A 21,736-nucleotide genomic window follows, 5' to 3' on the forward strand; every position below is an offset into this window, starting at 1 on the left:
ACGAATGCTTTGATATCTAATGTAATATTTCCAATAAAGTGTGTGGTTTCAAGTTTTGGAAATTTTTATATTTTTGTCAAAGGGTAAAATTTATATTTTGTCAAAATTTTATTAAAATGAAACAAGCCATACTTAAACTTTATTCAAGGTGTTTGGTACCAACTGTTACTTAAAGAATTGAAAGACCTCCATCAAGATCCTCATACTTCAGTTAGAAGTAAGAGATTCTTCAATTTTAGAAGTGACACAGGAAAATAAACTTGAGAATGTTTCTGTTTATTGTATTGCATGTGTATTATACAATTCACAGAACCTTGGTCAGGTCGACTATTCTTAAATGTTCAAATGTTACGTAAGTCAACATCTACCTCTAATATAAATCTGACTTAACAGATCTTAGTCCCAGTTATCTTAAATCTTCAATTAAATAAGTCCTTTAATATCAATGCAATCTGATTCAATAACCAAATCTTTCATTTTTAGTTGTATAATTGAAGTTCTGTCTGAACATTATAAACATGAGTAAGATCTTGAAAAATTGAATGTTAAATTCAATTTTCCAACATTATTCAAATGTTTTGTCCAACGTTATATGCTTGTGGGAAAATATTTTGGAATACTGTAAAAGCAGACATTTTCGTGGAGGATTTAATTTTGTTTATTTTGTGGAAAGATTATATATCCACGAAATTAAAACCCCCATGGAAATTTAACCTTCATATAAAACCACTTAAGTTTAAGGAAACCATGAAACTAAATCCCCATAAAATCTTATACAGAGACAAAACCACGAAATTTTAACCCCACGAAAATTAATGTTTCTAGTAGTAGTTACCAAATTGTGGGCAATCAAAATCTCATTATTTTCCTTTTAAAACATTCATTGAATAAGTAATGGGAAGGAAGGCAACTGCTCTGCCTTAATGGCCCACTAACATGAGACAAGTATTAATATTACATAAGATATATTCGTGTCTAGGTATGGCTATTATTATATTACTTTATTACTATGGCTCGACTTATAGGTATTAGAATCCAGAATTGTTACAGCTCAATATATTGGTCAAGGAATTTAACAAGAAGAATCCATTAAGGTGGTACATAACACTACAGAGAGATAGCTCTGTACAAACTCAATGATCAAAATTAGACTTCTTCAAACTGTTAAAAATTCAATTAAATAAAAAAATAAAAAAAGTTGTTAATAATTTCTGTGTCATTTTGGTCTCTTGTGGAGAGTTGTCTCATTGGGAATCATACCACATCTTCTTTTTTATATTCATATTATGTAAAATGACATTTAAAAATTCAGATTCACCATTATTTTACCCCCCCCCCCCCTTTTTTTCCAGCCTTTTAATTTTTCTGTCATCCCCACCAACAATATATATTTACAATACAAACAGCAGTGTGTTTACATTATTAATTACGCCCTTCACCTTGGGAAAATAATACAGCTGTTAAGATGATTGAGAAATAATGATTTCCTGCAAGTCTAATGTAACCACAACTGCCGAAAAATAATCACTTGTAAGAAACTGTGTTTTTTGGCAGCTAATCTGTCATACCTATAAAGATTGAGATGTTTAGAATTCCCATGTGGAAAGTGCAATAAAACTATTGTATTGGGTTAACACCCAATGTCTCAAGGCTATGAGAGAATCTAAAAGCTGGAGAATATAATTGTCACTCAAATATAAGATTGTCTATTTGGACAGGAACTGGTACAAATAAAAGAAACTACCAGATAACACCCACCAAGCTTGTAAATATGGCACAGTAAATTTTCAATTTATATAAAAGGGCAAAACTTGAGAATGGTGAAAGTGAAACCTACCAAATTTTTATTTTGGTTGTTTCTTAATCAAGCATTGTGTAAAAGTTTTATATATTTAGTTTAAGTCAAACTGTTAAAGAAAAGAATATTATTTTTAGTCCTGTACTCGCTCATTTCATTGAATTAAGAGAGTCTGCATTTTAAATAAAACAAACTTCAACCTTTCAATTGTTTTAACACACAAATTTTTAATATTTCATAATCATAAAAACATTTTGAAAATGAATATAAATATTATTTCTCAAGAATTCAAGTTTTTATTATTTCCTCAGAAATAAAATCAAAGGAAAAATGTCTGCAACAGCGAATAATTTGAAATTGAAACTACCTTAAAATTCTCAATGGGCTAGACATTATGAGAGAATAATTGAAAAATGCTGCATATTGCATGTCAAAGTGCATGATGTATGCACATTTTGTCTGCATGAAGTGCATTTAGTAACACAAATATTTATTCACATGTAATTTGTCCGATGGGTTAAATTGCAATATCTATCTAATTAATTGCTCAAAGTTCTGTAAAAAAGCATCCATTTTCTCAATTAATCATGCAAAATGCAATTATACCTGCCAGCTAAATGCATGTACGTGCTTAAAATATAAACTGCCAAAGAATTGGAGTCTAAACATAGAAAATGAACGAGGATTTGTGAACAAAACAACACATATTAAACCTATTAACATGCTTCTAAATCTTCAATTAATTTTGGTAAGAGGCTAATGTCTAAAAGTACATCAGATTTATATAAATATCATTTACAAATGTTTCTTTTAAGTATATACATACATGGTTAAAATCAAGGATTTTAGGTAAATGCCCGCCCATGTGCGCAAACTTAAATTGTCATTGAGCGGAGCAAGGTGGTCATTTTTGTTTTAGGTAAATTATCAAAATATTCTTTAAGTTGGACAACCCATGCCTGAATCGCCTCTGTCTACATCAATGCATATTCACCAGAATTTATTACAAACAAAAAAGACTGGTTATAAAAAATGTAATCCTCAATTTAATTAACAGTACTTTCTATTAATTCATGAAAGTATTTGAAGTATTAGCAACATTATAATAAAAGAACAAGTTTGAGAATACCCCCCCCCCTTTTTTTTTGACCACTGAACATATTTTTATCTGTCCAAGGGTAATTAACTCTAATACATTTACTATTTAATGAATTTGGACCTTCCCAAGAAACACTGTCCCTAGATCACACACAATGTAATTTCACCTTGCTATTATGAATTTTTGAAAAATTAAATTGTCGCTTACCCCCAACGAATATACAGAAATGATTTTACATTCAAACTTAAATTTACATTTTTTCTAAATACCAATACACAATTTCTCCTACCAGATATCTTGTTTATTTTAAACAAAGCATTTTAGTTGAAAGTGTAAGTCAATACAAAATCAATTATGTAATGCCAATCAAATAAATTATATTCAAAAAACATCAAAATTTTCTGCCAAATGATAACAAAAGTTCAAAGAACTTCATGTCAATCAACTGAAAGGTGAAAAAAAATATTTTTAAAATACTCCCACCATACTCATGCAGGTATAGTGACTTATATAAAATTGCTTGCTGGCACTTTATTTTAATTAGTTATCAAAGGTACCAGGCTTATAATTTTATGCGCAGACACATGTTTCGTCTACATAAAACTCATCAGTGACGCTCAGATCAAATTAATTGATAAAGCCAAAGAAGTACAAAGTTGAAGAGCATTGAGGGCCCTGGCATTAAACCTGCCTAATAGTCTTTGGTGGATTGTTAAATCATTGGCATTCGTACCAATTCCATCTTATATCAACAATTTCCTGTTTCAAAATCTAATGCATTCTGGGTAATATTTCTAAACACATACACCAAAACATTGTGATTGGTTTGAAACATTCTAAACATTAGAAATCCACCCAATTGCATAACGTTTTTTTTCATTTTGGTTTACCCATAGTTCTTTATATTCGGAAAAGGCCAATTATTCTGAAAATATTGCATCACCAAATTATATTATGACCCCTACCGACAAGAAAATTGGTTGAGTTTAAGCTTATAATGGCCATGTGTCCCATTGGAAAGGTCTTGCGAATTATCAATTATAATCAACAATAGTTAACAAACTTTCCAAAAATATTTTCACTAAAAATAATTAATATTTCATATAGACACTGTAATAACATTATTGATATTAGAGACCCTATTGAAATGCTAACTCACAGGCGTTGGTTCACCAAACGGAGTTTAATTGTTAATATTAATACCAATAACAGTAATCAGCTGGCATCCATATTTTTGAACTCTGACATGTGGGAATTACTTCAAGTTCAGTTATTTTTTTTATTTAATATATATATATATAAATATATCAATCTTCACTATTATGAGTTTACTATTTTATTGTTGGCATTTTGCATTTCAAATTAATGAATTATATAATTTAAAGGTATTAATGTTAAATAAATTTTATATTCTCTTAAATTTAATTTGATCATAAAATAATAATTTAAATTTCCAATTAATATGATTTAACTAAAAAGGAGTAGGGGCATTAAGGCCTGGTTTTGGCCCAAGAAAATAAAATGTTTGATAACATTTTCAAATTGGAACATAGTCTCTAGAAATGCATAGGGTCAAGAAATATAAATGAAAAACATTAAGATTTTTATGTGATGACGTCACAATTACGTCATAATATATACTGTTTTCACAAAAACGATGAAAATTCAGAATTTATGCAGTTTTCTATCATTATTTCTGTTGTGGAAACATCGTGCGCAGCCAAGAAACAACAAAATAAATTAACCGAAGCGTTATCATTACTATTGACAAAATCTCACCAAATATAAAATTGTTTCTTGGGTGCGCACATACTTTTCCAATCGAAAATGTACTTAAAAATTTGATGAAAAACAAGGAAAATCCCAAAATTTTACAAAATATGCAAATTAAGGCATGATTTGTTGCCATGGTAACTTGTTTAATGTCCAAAATTATTTTGTTTTTCTGAAAACCTTCTACCTGAGATACTTTTCAGTAATTTTAAAATATGTATGATAACTTTTAAATATGCAGTAATTTTTGGGCCAAATAAGGGCCTTATTGCCCCTACTCCTTTGTAACTTGAAGAAAACCATGTAAATTATAAGGAAAATATCATATAAAATTTCATATTAAAGATGATTTAATTAACTATAAATTTATAATTTGAACTTAACTTGATGATTCTGCACAAGTGTTATTTTATGTCCACTGTAATTAATTTTGTCATATTAACGTTTTGATTATCAGTCTGTTAAAGTCATTAAGTCAAATGGCTATCCTGCTATACGAGATTAACATTGCATGTTCTCCAAGGTCACATAGTAAATACTTTTATTTGATTTATATGTTTTATTTTTGTAAACAAAGAGTTGGAGAATATTTGGAGATTATTTAGGTCAGTTGGAGAATATTTGGAGATTATTTAGGTCAGTTGGAGAATATTTTGAGAATATTTGGAGATGATGTGTATATAAGGTTCAGATTTTTGTTATTCAGCTCATAACATTTTTAGATATATCTTAGCAAATTACTGATAGCTTTGGAATTATTATTATTTCTTATATTCTTTTTGTCCGCACAGTATTGGACACTGTTGCGTGGTTCCGCTCAGTATTGGACGCTGATGCGTGGTTTTGTCCGCACAGTATTGGACACTGTTGCGTGGTTCCGCTCAGTATTGGACGCTGATGCGTGGTTTTGTCCGCACAGTATTGGAGACTGTTGCGTGGTTCCGCTCAGGATTGGACGCTGATGCGTGGTTTTGTCCGCACAGTATTGGAGACTGTTGCGTGGTTCCGCTCAGTATTGGACACTGAAGCGTGGTTTTGTCCGCACAGTATTGGACACTGTTGCGTGGTTTTGTCCGCATAGAATTGGACGCTATGCGTGGGTTTTTGTGTGTGTACAGTATTAGACGCTGTTGCCGATTTTATACCGTGTGAAAGTAATTTGCTAATGAATATTTCAATTATACATTTTTGTAAACTGTATGTTATGTAAATAGTGTCCGGAATGGAATTTTAATAAATAGATTAGTGAATTTACTTGTGTATTTCTTGACAACAATACTACAGATTACTGGATTATTTTGTTCTTGAATTTTCTGTGATTTCATAATACCCGGCCTGACCAGAAAGTTTGATGTAACTCGACCGCCATGGCAATTCAACATTTAAATTATGCAGCATCAACATTTTAAATTATAAAGAATTAAAATCTAATGCACCTTTCCTCCATAGATTTTTTTTTTTTAACAAAAAAAATTACTTTGATTCGCATAGGATTTTTCTCAGTAAAAAAAAATCATCAGGTTTAAAGTGTTAATGCATTGTGAAAACAAACATTTCATCAATGAAATTCAAGTCCAATTATATTCTCATGAATCTCCTTTTCATATTGGATACAATTTTTTTTTAAGTCTGAGCATTTCAACTGAGGTACTACACAGACGTCAAACGGCGTCATTATGGAGTAAAGGGGGTGGCGTCAAAAGGCGTCATTATGGAGGAAAGGGTTGAGTATCCGGATGGGGTTTTCTTCATTTCTCATTGACTATGGTATATAGCTATATAGACTTACACAATCTTCCAAAGCTTGCTGATAATCTTTTCTTTAGCTTTTTAATCTTACTGATTTGTCTTTTTCCTGAAAGTAGAAAGAAAACTTACAGGTACTAATCTAACAGATTCATCAATTGTAACTTTTTTGTTTTCAAATTCTAATCTTTTCATGCATAATCAGAATACCAAGTTGTACCCAGTTGTAGTTGTCATACAACTCATCATAGGCAGATGCAGGGGGGGGGGGGGGCTGGGGGGCCCGGGCCCCCCCTTTCGTGGGAAAAATTTGGTTGATTATATAGGGAATCATTGAAGCATGACTGGAGCGGCCCCCCTTAGGTCAGTCAGTGGGCCCCCCCCTTAGGAAAAGTTCTGGATCCGCCACTACTCATTGTAAATGAATTAAAAGAGTTTAGAAAATGATGCAATAATTATGTGCCACCAGAATATTTTTGCATATCAACATTCTAAAATATAAAATATAATCCAAATTTATTTATTAGACCTTACTAGACCTCTTTTGAACTTGAGGTCTTTCAAATTGGTGCAATTTCATGTTGATTGATCAAATTCTCTATGTCACAATGGTTATTTAATTATGTCAATGTGTGAGGTCTGATTGTTAAGAGGTTGTCTTTTATATGGCCTCAGTGTATACAACCACTGGGTTGATGCCACTACTGGTGGAGATTTATTTCCCGAAGGGTATCACAAGCTCAGTTAAGTCAGCACTTTTTGTGCTGACATGAATTATCATTGATATGGTTATATTTATAAACTAACTGTTTACAAAATTTTGAATTTTTTGAAATACTAAGGCTTTTCTACCTCAGGCATAGATTACCTTAGCTGTATTTGGCAAAACTTTTAGGAATTTTGGTCCTCAATGCTCTTCAACTTGGAACTTTGGCCTTTTTAACTTTTTTGGATTCGAGCTTCACTGCATGATGGGTCTTTTGTAGACGAAACACACGTCTGGCATATATACAAAATTTATAGTCCTGGTATCTATGATGAGTTTATATGTTTACTGATTGATTGTTGTTTGACCAAATTAAATGTTCTTGACAATTATTACATGCAAATAGTGACATATTATGCAATAATTCTAATTGATCTAATGTTGATAGATTCTGCTAAAAGATATTCTGGAACATTGGTTCGATCCTAGAGCCTATTATCTCTAATTAGGTCAATAAATGTCAAGTAACTTAACTGTCCTAGATTATCTTTGCTTTCTTTCAAATATAACACATAAATTGCAAATTCCAAAGCCATGTTCCCTCTCCAGTGGCAGATCCATGCAGCCATTTTGAAATGAAGGGCTTCAAAATTTTCCCCTATAACCCTATGAAACATTCAAATAATTAAAAAAAAACTAAAGGCTCTCAAGAGCCTGTATCGCTCACCTGACACTACTTGGGTTTTTGAAATCATATGAAAAAAGGTAAAATTTGGCTACAAAGTAACAACACTTGGCCAGCACCTCATTTAAGGAAAGGAACATTTATGCTATGTTTGATTTCATTCAATTCAGTGGTTCTCTAGAAGAAGACTTTTGTATGCATTTCCCATAGGGTCCTTAGTATAATGTTAAACTAAGTCACCCAACTGGCGCCCATCTTGGATGTTGGATCCGCTACAAAGTAACAAAACTTGGTCAGCACCTCATAAGGAACATTCATGCTATGTTTGGTTTCATTCCATTCAGTGGTTCTCTAAAAGAAGACTTTTGTATGTTAATCCCATTGGGTCCTATGTTAAACTAAGTCCCCTGCTGGTGGCCATCTTGGATGATGGATCGAATACAAAGTAACAACACTTGGTCAACACCTCATAAGGAACATTCATGCCTTGTTTGGTTTCATTCCATTTAGTGGTTTTCTAGAAGTAGTTCAAAATGTAAAAAGAAATGCAGACGAGGACAGACGACGACGGACACCAAGTGATGAGAAAAGTTCACTTGGCCCTTCTGGCCAGGCGAGCTAAAAAAGGGGCAGTTCAAACCCCAACAGCTCAACCCCACCTCCTAGATCAGCCAAAGCTTTCTGAGGGGTTCCTATCAGAAAAGTTTCAATGTACTTAAAAACCTTTTTTTAATACATAATATTTTTGTAAATGTATACATATTCCAGTTTAATTTAAAGTTTCATGGTCCAAGGACACAGTTATCGTCCTTTGATTTTCATTGTCTACAAATATAGTCCCTAGTGTAAACAGTGTATGACTTGCATGTTTTATTTGAAACACTTTCCCAATTTATTTCTTGATATTAAATGCATGAAACATTAAGTAGGGGGATGTAATTACATGTTAAAAAAATTTGGGTGCTGAATCTTTATGTTAAGTAGTGATTTGGTCCAGTTCAAAAAGGTCAAATTTTATCACGTCTGCAGCTGTCAAACTGAATTTTACACCACCTTAACACAGAATTGTCAATATTTTGAGTTAGAGCTGGTAGAAGTTTCTATAATTTTGATATTATTTGTCTCACTGGTAGTTCACTACACTGTAAAAATCTTTTCGAGAAAGAGCAGGTGCGATTTTTTTAATTTTGAATTTATTGCCTAAAAGAAATGCACTACGAAATAACTGTGTTCTGGGCCTAAGAGATGGATTCCTGAAATCTAGATTCTGTACTTTGGCAACTTTCCTGAATGATTTGCTGGTTTCAATTTGTCAAACTCGGCTATAATAAGCATTTTAAAGCAATTTACATTTTATGCCTAAGAGGCATGCTGGCTTTCTATCTGACAGCTTTTGTGTTCCTGATATTTGTGTTTCTATGCGATGAATCAAATTTAATTAGCCATTTGTGAACTCTGAATATAGAGAAAAGCATGAATGATATTTTTGAAAAATTGTTTTCACCTACCTGTCAAATAATCGTATACCTTGTTAAAATATATAAACATCCTTTTTATTTTTAGAAATTTAATTTACTCTAAAAAGATATTGAAAATTGAAGCTCAAAAATTTCAATAAAAAATCTTGTTTTACTTTTTTAATTACAATCAAACAGAACATTACACCAAGATGTTCACAATTTTATTGAATAAAAAATCTTGCCTTTAATTAGTCTTATTTCAAACTCCAAAAAATCCTGCTGTTATTCACCAACTTATTAATTTTTCAAAAATAATCATGCCTTTATTCATCGCTACCTCTGTTTTCATCATTACACACATACTTGTCTAATAACAGACATTTAACGTCAAATTAAAGGAGCTTCTGATGTTTCTCAGAACAACATGACTCTTACATCACATGTGAAAATATTCAAAGCCACATGCCAATTTTCATTATAATTAGCAAGTTATGAAATAGAATCATGCTTTTATTCTTTCTTACAAGTTATAATTTAGGCCAAGCTATAGAAATTACATGTTCTTATTTATATTTATATTTATGTTTTTATATATAGATTAGACCGTTCAGGTTTTCCCGTTTGAATGGTTTTTTACTAGTAAGTTTTGGGGCCCTTTATATCTTGCTGTTTAAGGTGTGAGCCTGTAAATGTTCTGCCTTGAAGACTGTACCTTGACATATAATGGTTTACTTTCATAAATTGTGACGTGGATGGAGAGTTGTTTCATTGGCACTCATGCCACATCTTCCTATATCTATTATGTTTAATGAATGCTGAAAAAAACAGTAAAACATATTCTTTTAAAATTACGTACACTTTTAAGAAATAATCTCGACTTAAATATGTAATCAAGTGGTCGGCTTGCAGTACACAAGTTAACATGGCCTAATTTATGATCAGACATTCGAATCATCTGCCAGTAAAGACTCAAAGGTCTTTTTAAACACAGTGTATTTCCTATTGATTAATTGTTTTCTTGTTTTACCAGACTCCTACTATCAAGATAGATAAAATTAGATGAATAATTTCAAACACTACAAAAGATTTTTCATTTACTTTGTAATTTTGTATTGATGATAAATTACATGGATAGCCATTATCTGGTTTCCTAAGATAAATAGATTAATCAGAGATACAGTCCTCTTTAATGTAGGATGTGTATTGGACATCTATAAATGTAGATATTAATCATGGTGAAACACGAAATTGACATTATTTCAAAGATCAGATGTTAAAGATTATAATTTTGTCTTTAATCTTCTTGGTCTAAAGAAATTCTTTATTGTCAATTCAATGATGCATCATACTCAAGAACAAGTCAGTGGCGGATCCAGAACTTTCCCTAAGGGGGGGTCCTATGACTGACCTAAGGGGGGGCCCGCTCCAGTCATGCTTCAGTGATTCCCTATATAATCAACCAAATTTTTCCCACCTATGCAAGTGGTGTGTCTGTCCATTTAAAATTAATTTTGTCTAAAGAGTTGTTATTTCCTTAATGTGTACCTGCATGTACCTTGTAAATTAAGAAATGAATTCCATCATAGCATAAGTTAAACGTCATGTGAACATCTTTTTTTCCAATTATTTGCAAAAAAAAGATTTTATGTGACAACATCAGACATGGTCATCTTTTTGAACAACATAAACTTGAGCATATAGTTTGAGACAAACTTTTATCTTTTTATCTATAAACAAGAATGTGTCCCCAGTACAGGGATGCCCAACACAGCATTATCATTTTCTATCTTTAGTGGACCATGAAAATGGGATAAAATCTCTAATTTGGCATTAAAATTAGAAAGATCATATCATAGGAAACATGTATATTAATAAGTTTCAAGTTGATCGGACTTCAATTCATCAAAAACTACCTCGACAAAAAACTTTAACCTGAAGCGCGACGGAGGAATGAACGCATAAACCAGAAAACATAATTATGCCCATAAATGGAGCATAAAAATATTCTAATGAGACATCATCAGACATGGTTAACTTTTTAAACAACATAAACAGATAACAAAATCAGATGAAAATTTGATGACATTATTGAATTTTGACAAGGGGTAAATCCAGAATTTATGAACAGGGTGCAGAATTTTAAAACACAAAATGAAAAAGAAAAGAATTTTGAACTATATATACATATACATGTATACACGCCAAAAAAAAAATCTGATCAAAGAGGTGAGGCATCCCTCAATCCCCAAATCAGCCACTGATTATAATTGTATAATACTGGAAAATCAATTTTGTAATTATCTTTTACACTGTCCTAGCTATTAGTCTGTTGCTCTAATGACTTGTTGCTATTTCAAACCTATGAATATATTACAAAGTGAATTTATTGATGTTTGTCACTCAGCTGCTAGTCGGTCAATCAAATGTCACTGTAGTAGTAATCTGCAGTATAGCTTACATGATCTAATCTTTCCCACTTAAGGATGCTTAAACTTAAATTCTCTTGTTTTTGAATGTATTCCAGATTTTTCGGAATCCTCTGATTTTATCCATATAATATGCTTTGATAATTTTGCCCGCTAACCCCTACTTTTCCTGGTTATTTTTTCAATGTTTTTGAAAGGAAAAAGGTGGCAAAATGTTATATGAAAAATCTAGAGAGAATCATTTCCCAACAATTTTGCAATATAATTAGGCTTCATTGTATCTCCAAAACAAGCACACGAACCCCTGATTTTTTTCTGCAATTTTAATTCCTTTTATTCACATACTATATCAATATATAACAGTCTTTTAAAACACTTGACATTTTGAAACAGAGTAAGGAACACCCTTAATACCATACAGGGGTATAATACAATTACATGAGGGTCTGGTTAAGGTTTACAGAAAAGAAAATAATTAATGTACACACAGAGTGAAGAATAAAGCTTAAAACCATAAAATCTAAAGAATCAATTACAGTGGCAGATCCAGAACTTTTCATAAGTGGGGGGGCAGCTGACTGACCGAAGGGGGGCCGCTCCAGTCATGCTTCAGAGATTCCCTATTATAATCAACCCAATTTTTCCCAGAAAAGGTGGAGGGTCGCCCAAAGCCCACCCCTGGATCTGTCTATCATGTCTATGAATTATAAAGAAAAAATGGCCAAATAATAAATAAGAGAAATTTATAGGGTTCTAAATTATAAGGAATACAGAAAATTAAGCAAAACAATTAAAGAATAGAGAAAATAAATGGCCATTTTAAATTAAAAATACAAAAAAGAAGGTAACCCCATCTATACCCTTGTGCATTGTGACAATTTTAATATCTTTTAAGCTGTGAAAATATATATTTAAGAGCTTTAAAGAAATATATTATAACTTATTTAATTGATTAATCATGTTTTAATTTTTAATTATGTTTAATGTCATATATATGTCCTGTTGGGCCCTCAATTGGAATAAAATAAAACATCAACTTCATATATATTTATATATATATATACAATATGTTAGAAAACATATACAATATGTCAGAAAACATATACAATATGTCAGAAAACATATACAATATGCATATACATGTATACACCATATATGTACATGCTAAAAATAAACATGTACAAATGTTCCCCGGCGAGAAGAAATTCATGACTTCATGAACTATCATGAATGGTTCCTGAATGTTCATGAATGGTACATGAAAATTCATAAATAATTCATAAATGAAGGTTCATGAATTTAATTCATGAACTGTTCATTAAAAGTTTTTATGAATGTTCATGAAGTTTTGATGAATCACTAGCTGCTCATAAAAATTCATGAAATGTTCATTAAAAGTATTTATGAATGTTCATGAAGTTTTGATGAATGACTAGCTGCTCATAAAAATTCATGAAATGTTCATTAAAAATAATTATGAATGTTCATGAAGTTTTGATGAATCACTAGGTGTAACATTTATAACTTACATCACACGTATAAATGAGTATAAAAGGTACCGTTTCGACCGATCAGAGTAGAACATTTTACCTAATTATTCGTGAAATATCATAAATGTATGGTGTTTTTATTTTTTTATTCCTGCAAAATAAAAAAATAAAATAAGATGAAATAGAAGTTGTAGCTGTATTTTAAGATAGATATTATATACAAAACTAAAATTTTAAAAGGAAAACGTATATTTTAATGAAAGTGAAATACATTTTCAAAACATTCTCAAACACCCATATTAAGGGGAAGTAACTCTTGTGATTTTAAATTTCTACAAACCGGCAAACCCCGCAAATCGGCTGTTTCCGTAGTCCAACGGTCGACCGATTTTGAGAAGTTCACTGAAATACCATAACAGGGACGAATCAACTTCGGGCCGATATTATATGGGACGAGATTGACACCTTGACTTAAACGCACTTGCAAATATGACGTCATATGATTACGCTGGATAACAAAAATGGAGAATCCAAACGCAGATGTTTTCAGATAAGTATTTGATTTAACATATAATGATTATGAAATACAATTTGTTGAGGCAATATAAAACATTTAGGATTTTAATCTGAGCAAAACATCAGAAAGTTTAGGCAGACAATAAATTAATGAAGAATGATAAATTGATATATTGTTGTCACATTCATAACAGACATATCGTAATCTGACATGTAAATGGTACATGGGTATATATGATAATCTGATATGTAGAAATTAAATTGTGTGAATAATATTCATCGTAAATTAACTTGGTGAAACGTTAATAATAATTTAAGTCGCCAGTTTCATCTTCAAGGGTTAAAGAGGGGGGGGGGGGGGGGGGGGGTACTAAATTTGAGTTTAACTTAAACTTCCAATGCAATTTAAGATGCATAATGCTGTTTCTATTGAATGTATTGCTTCATACAATCATTACCTCTTGAACAATTGATTCTTTGTGGATATTTTTGTACTTTTAGGGGATTAAATATGAGCTGCCAGCAATGATATGAAAAAGATTTTATGCAGACTCCATTTTAATACCTTTATTCAGCAATTATTGTTGGAAATACAGAGACAGCAAGTTTTGAATTACAGAAAGGAAGAGAAGTTTATATATCACACATAATTTTTATATTAGTTAATCAGTTTGTGGATTTACCAGTGATAATTCCAGTGGAATCTACTGGAACAATTCATGAACAAGGAAGGTTCATGAACATTTAAGTGTTCATGAACTTCAATGTTCATGAACAATTTATGAACAAAGTTCATGAACAATTCATGAACAAGAAAGGGTTCATGATCATTGTTGTTCATGAACATTTAAATGCTCATGAACCTTTCTTGTTCATGAATTGTTCATGAACATTAAAGTTCATGAACATTACTGTCGATTTTCAGTTCATGAATTGCTCATCAAATGTTCATGAAGATATGATGAACTGTTCATGAAATCTGTTCATGAACAGTTCATGAAATGTTCATGCATATTCATGAATTATTCATTATCATCTCACAGGGGTACATGTTGTAACTACAATCAAAATGCACTAATTTTCTTTACCTACATGTATATGTATGTACTATATAGACTACTATATCCTGTTACAAACTAATTATAAAAGATCAATAATCTAATTTTGTAATCTACATGTAAATCATTTGACTAGTTTACAACCTACACTGAAATCAGCGAAAGAAATCAATTTTAATTGCCTATGTATAAAATGTTTATATCATAGAACATAATGCTTTAACAGGGGCGGATCCAGACATTTTAAAAAGGGGGGGTTCCTAACCCAGGACAAAGGGGGGGGTTCCAACTAAATGTCCCCATTCAAATGCATTGATCGTCCAAAAAAAAGGGGGGATTCCAATCCCCGGAACCCCCCCTCTTGATCCGCGCCTGTTTAATCATCAATGCAAGAGTCATACAGTCAATATCAAGATGATATTTGAACATAGAATAGAGAATTGAAATGTAAGAATGAGTCAAAGAGAGTGACTTGAATCAATATTATAATTTAGCCTATGTATGAAATGTTTAAATTATATCATACAAATTGTCAATGTGATAGTATACATGTATACATGTACATAGTATACAGTTAAACTCTAGATGAAATCATGGATATATAAGAACTTAGAAAAGAGGAGGGAAACGAGGATGTGTCAAAGAGAAAACAACCAGATCAAAGAGCATGCAGAAAAGAGGAGCTTTAATGCAGCAAGAAAATCAGTAAACAATATAATTATTCAAATTGTATAAGATCTCAAACAAGAATTATCCAGGTTGTACTTCTGAGATAAAACACTGACAAATAGTCTGATGCACATGTCATATGCGGAATCAAGGGGGGGGGGGGGCGGGGGGGCCCTTTCGTGGGAAAAATTTGGTTGATTATAAAGGGAATCATTGAAGCATGACTGGAGCGGGCCCCCCCTTAGGTCAGTCAGCGGGCCCCCCCCCTTAGGAAAAGTTCTGGATCCGCCACTGCACATTTGTGATTGTGTTTTCACCTGTATATATATGTACTCAAAACTCCTGTACTGCCTTTTCAAATTTAATCTTGGCACCCTAAAAATCAAATGGTAGCTCCCTAATCAAAGCCCAGGATTTTGTAATAATGAATGCTAATTAAGCAGGTGCTCATATACCAACAGCTTAAAAGCATTAAAATCAAAACTCAAATCTAAAAGTTAACTTTTCTTAATTTCTAAATATATATCCATTTAGCTTCAAAATTCCAAGCTTGAAAGGGAGAGAAAAACACAAAAGCCATCAATCTGTTTTAATAGGCAATTTAATAAATATTTCTGATTTACTGTTTCAGATAAGTGAAGCATCTTTTATCTAATTCTGTGAAGTTGAACTGACAAGTTCTCCTTAAAAAACATTTATTACAATCAACACAGCAAAGATTATAGAAGCCAATGCAATCATTTAGTTATGAGTCTAGATCTGTTTTCATTTCAAAATGATTTGTTGTTTGTTTGTGAATCGTAAATTTCTTCATTTCATTCAATAATTGGTGGCAAAGTAATTTGTTGTGTTTTTCACTTTGTTTTCAATTCAAACTTTTAGATTACTAAATTGTAATGTACCAATAATTGCTCATGTTGTTCAACTTGGCTATCTAATTATGATTTTATTCAAATTAGATGTAATTTGGTGATATTAAAGCATTAAATTACTAAATATGCAGTGTTCCTGTCTGCCAAGAATAGAAAGACTCACTCTTGGTGCCCTAATGCCCCTAACCCTTCTGCCCTTAAAAGCAAACCAGCACCCTTCTGCATGCCCTCAAAAGCAAACCAGCACCCTTCTTCCCTCAAAAGCAAACCAGCACACTTCTGCCCTCAAAAGCAAACCAGCCCCCTTCTGCCCTCAAAAGCAAACCAGCACCCTTCTGCCCTCAAAAGCAAACCAGCACCCTTCTGCCCTCAAAAGCAAACCAGCACCCTTCTGCATGCCCTCAAAAGCAAACCAGCACCCTTCTGCCCTCAAAAGCAAACCAGCCACCTTCTGCCCTCAAAAGCAAACCAGCACCCTTCTGCCCTCAAAAGCAAACCAGCACCCTTCCCTCAAAAGCAAACCAGCACCCTTCTGCCCTCAAAAGCAAACCAGCACCCTTCTGCCCTCAAAAGCAAACCAGCACCCTTCTGCATGCCCTCAAAAGCAAACCAGCACCCTTCTGCCCTCAAAAGCAAACCAGCACCCTTCTGCATGCCCTCAAAAGCAAACCAGCACCCTTCTGCCCTGAAATTCAAGCTGGAACTATTGTGGTGATGTGTTTTCACCTGATTTAAACTGTCACCACCAATAAGTGGAGTACAATACATTTACTGCACAACATGTGCTCCTTAAGCTTCTAGAGCATTGGAATTTATTATACTCCTTGTTTTGGTCTGCTCAATTGTTTAATGGATGGTTGCATTGTCTCTTGTCTTTTTTCTCTTATTCCATGAGAAGTCCTTTTTTATTTGCGTAATGGATTTTTACTCACGTTAATATTGCCCACTTCAGCTACTTGGCTTCACATTCATGGTATATGAATGTATAAATGTGAAAGAAAGATCCTGGTTTATGAGACAATTAGAACGTTTTTAACTGTCCCAGCTGTTTGAGGATGCAACTTGGTTTTATTGTTTTCTTGTATATTATTTTTTGAGGGGGTGGGGATTTGGATATTGAAAATAAATATACTGGACTGGTAAGATCTAAATAAATAACTGTACAAAAGACACAATGAAAATGAGTATTCTGCAACTCAATATGCAGGAAACAAAATTAAACATGCATAGGAAAAGACGAAAATGAATTGTCAATCAACAATAATTTTTTCTGCCCACACTCAAATATGTAAACAATCATCCCTGTTTCATCATTACCCAATTCTGTTTCATTTCCAAATCTTTGATCTGCGATGTTTACAATATATACCCATCAAGTTTTATACTAATTAAAACATATATATAATGTACTAGAATCAGTGTAATAAATCATCTTTGAAACATTTTTATTGATTTGAGGAAGCAATATAGAAGATGATCTGAGATACAGACCAGAATTAAATCATTCATATAACCATGATAACTCACTGAATTAAAACATCAAATATCCTCTAATTGATCCTAGCTTGCTTTAACTATTGTAAAGTATGGTCTTAAACTTTCAAACTGAGTTTTACTGTGCATATTGTTGCACATTTGTTTTTTTCTACATTGGCTAGAGGTATAGGTGGAGGGTTGAGATCTCAAAAAACTTGTTTAACCTGCCGCCTTTGATAGTCTTGTACGAATTTTTAATTTAAGTTTCTTTTATATATATTTTAGAGTTTAGTATGACATCCATCATCACTGAACTATAGTAATAGTACACATTTTTATTTAGGGGCCAGCTGAAGGACATCTGGGTGCAGAATTTTCTTGCTGCATTGAAGACTCATTGGTGGCCTTCTGCTGTTGTCTGCTCTTTGGTCGGGTTGATGTCTTTTTGACACATTCCCTATTTCCATTCTCAATTTTATCTCACTTAATTACCGACTGTAATCTTCTGGTAAAGTCATCTTAATAAGGGAAAAACTCAAAAAAAGACCTACTTGTCTAGCTAAATCCATTTAATTTGATGCGACTGTCACACATTAGTGAGATGTTTAGCTAGCTATAAAACCAGGTTTCATTCTCATTTTCTACATAATAAAATCCCAGTACAAAGTCTGTAATTAATACAAAATGTAATATGACAGTTGTTATCCATTGGTTTGATGTGTTTGAGCTTTTAATTTTGCCATTTGATAATTAGGGACTTTTCAATTTGAATTTTCCTTAGAGTTCGGTATTTTTGTGATTTTACTTTTTATGTCTCGTCTAAAGTCCAATTTTGGCCAAGAAAAAAATCCCTCTCTATATACTAAACTGTACGAGGCATCATGGTAGGAAACATCTGAGAAATATTTTTTAATGTGTGGCCTTATTTATTTTAATTTTTCATGCCTTAGACCCTACTACAAAAATAAGTATAAAATTGAGAATGGAAATGGGGAATGTGTGAAAGAGACAACAACCTGACCAAAGAGAAGAGAACAGCCAAAGTATCTACAATGCAGCGAGAAAATCAAGTTTGTTCTCTTTTATCAGCAACTTTTCAAAAGCAAAGAACAAATTTACCTGACCAGGTTCAAAAACTGGACAGAGAGATGAACTCTTGCATGTTTATGATTAAAAATATTTCAAATTCCCTCTTTATATATATATATATTTAAACATGTTAAATGTAATACCTTTTCAAATTTTGGAATTAAGTTGACTTCAAGCATTTAGCATGCACCTGTTTTCTCTTCACATGTACACAGTATTATTACCACATCTTAAGTATTTACAAACCCTCTCTTATGTAAATAAATACTACAAGATCAATATCTTTTCAAAGGAAATAAACATAATAAGTTGGTTTATTTTATATGTAAACACAACAGTGAGGATGATTATATTGGCTTAGGTGCTTGTAAAATCAATCTTATAATATATACATTGTATATTAAATAATTAAAAGTAATTAGCTGATATGTATCCCATCAGATATACAAATTTAATTATATATTGGGGCTGTCCAAAGGAGAATCATAATAAAATTGAGAATGGAACCCTCCCTTTTTTTGGCCGATCAATGCATTTTAAAGGGGACATATAGCTGGACCCCCCCCCTTTATCCTGGGTTGGGAACCCCCCATTTTTAAAATGGCTGGATCCGCCCCTGATGGTTCTCAAAGTTATTACTGTAATAACTAATATTGTTAAAAATTACAATTTATTTACTTGTACAATTTATATACATGTATCTACATGTACCTGTAACCATAAACATGTAGGATAGATTGAGTTCAAAGAAAAGATATTGATATTTTGCAATTCATTAAGTGATTATCTCCCCTCACATTGAATAATGTAAATGGAAATGAAAGATATTTTACTAAATTGTAAGCCTTTTTAGTTGAAAATTTCACAATGATAAAAAATATCAAATCATGTTCATGTATTGTATCAAAGGGCAGATATTGTATGACACTATAATAGACCATTTAACATTCTTTTTCTGTGACATGATGTAATAATTGGTTCAATTCAATTGGTGGCAAATAACATTAAAGCCTCATTTTAAAGGGGGGCAGAACCTTTTTCGGGACATCAGGATCAGGTGTTTTTAAACTTGGGATTTAGGGATTAATCCTTTCAGGATCTAGAAATTCTTTTTTCAATTTCTGGAATGTCGGAATTTAAATTTCTTTAAAGTTGGAACCTCAGGATCTCATGTTTTGAAGCCCTAGATTTCAGATCAGACCCCCTCCGACCCTATCCCCCCCCCCCCTCACTTCTCATTTTATATTAGTATTGAAAATTGGTTGCCAACCTACATGTACAATGTATGATTTAATGGCACTATTTTTTTACATTTTTAAATTTAAGATATCAATATAATATTATGTTACAGCACAAGAAAGCAGGGGTTTTTTTTCAAATAATTTGACCAAGCAGTGTAGAAAAAGTCTGAGGTGGTCCCCAAATATGGAAAATAGTCCCCCAGAAACAATTAAATTTAGGCCAATTTACCAATCCTGATAAAGTGAGTCTCATTGGGGTCTAAGCGTGACACAGGATTGCCGATTTCTTGTAAGTGTGACACGTGAAAGTCAAATTATTGTGTCTTGAAAACGGGAAATGAGGTCTAAGCGTGACGCAGGATTGCCGATTTCTTGTAAGTGTGACACGTGAAAGTCAAATTATTATGTCTTGAAATTGGGAAATGAGGTCTAACGGAACCCGGGAAATGACAAAAAAATGAGAATTGCTTACGTACATAGCGTAAGCGGGAAACGGGAATCTGACAAAACAGTAAGCGGGATCCGGGATCAGAACCCCCCCCCCAATGAGACCCCCAATAAATGATGCAACTCTGTGGTCCTTTGAAACACATGATGACTTGATCTTTGAGAGTGACTGCTAGGAAATGTTCAAAAAAACATGTACAAATGTACTTTTATTAAATTACTTGAGAGGTTCGGAAAGGGACCATCTTCTAACATAAATAGAGCCTAGAGGGCAAATCAACACACACAATTAACCAAAGCCAATTGCAAAAACACAAGGATATATTTGACAGCAGTAAAACATTTGGAATTAGGATCTTTTAGTTTCAGGCCAGGATAGTCTAAAGTTTAGGTTATCATATGAATGATGATGACACTACATGTGCACTTGTCTGAAAGGCTTGGCAACCTACATTTGTAAATAGAGGCCTGCACTGTTCAGCTGTTCGGCTGAACTAAAACTGAAAACATATATATATGTAATTTCTTCGCTAATAAACAGGCGTCTATTACCAAATGCAAAATGTTATTATTATATGAACATTTATTTTACAAGATGTCAATAAGTGTGACAAGAACAGTCATTCTTTTGTCAACTCAGAACCCCTTTTTTATGCGACATGAGTCATCCGGTTACACAAAAACATCTTGAAAAAACCTTACCATCTCTTGATTTCGGTTTTTCGCCATTACAGCGGACTTCGGTCGCCATATTCTCCGTGTGAATTCACTTTTGAATTGTCAAATTTCATTATAATTCATTTCATTGTAAGAAAATGTTCCATTGTTGTTTGGCGACCTTTTTCTGATTTTCGATTTTCTGTCAATACATTTCATTCGGAACTCTTCTAGTCTAGTTAAAACCGCGGGAAATTTAACTAGAATTATAGTTATGAAATATTGCTTGCAATCAATACCACTCGCTTACGATCACTTAACATACCGTTATATTCCGATGAAATAGACAGAATAAGAATTGTACAGTGTTTCGAGAAATTATTGCTCTGTATCTACTGACGTATTTTTGCCCCCCTAATTTTTTGTAAATAAACTAGTGAGTTCCCAATCTCCGTACAGCGCTCGTTTCCTTTCCGTATACTTAGTACACTACAATATATATGAGACATTCCACAGTACAGTGTATAT

The 21,736-nt window shown here is 32.5% G+C and overlaps 1 protein-coding gene across 2 annotated transcripts in view; it reads right to left on the bottom strand.

The window, feature by feature from the left end:
* The window catches only part of LOC143058890 (cyclin-dependent kinase 14-like), a 61,539-nt gene extending 40,126 nt beyond the window's left edge, over nucleotides 1-21,413 (bottom strand). For both annotated transcript variants that reach the window (XM_076232361.1, XM_076232362.1), the window contains exons 1-2: nucleotides 21,254-21,413; nucleotides 6,460-6,525 (exon numbers count right to left, since the gene is read on the bottom strand). In XM_076232361.1, the coding sequence (XP_076088476.1) occupies nucleotides 6,460-6,525; nucleotides 21,254-21,302 (115 nt within the window). In that variant the 5' untranslated portion in view covers nucleotides 21,303-21,413. The remainder of the gene's footprint in view (nucleotides 1-6,459; nucleotides 6,526-21,253) is intronic.
* Nucleotides 21,414-21,736: the final 323 nt, after the last annotated feature.

This window comes from Mytilus galloprovincialis, chromosome 14, assembly GCF_965363235.1.
Source record: "Mytilus galloprovincialis chromosome 14, xbMytGall1.hap1.1, whole genome shotgun sequence".
Lineage (NCBI taxonomy): Eukaryota > Metazoa > Mollusca > Bivalvia > Mytilida > Mytilidae > Mytilus > Mytilus galloprovincialis.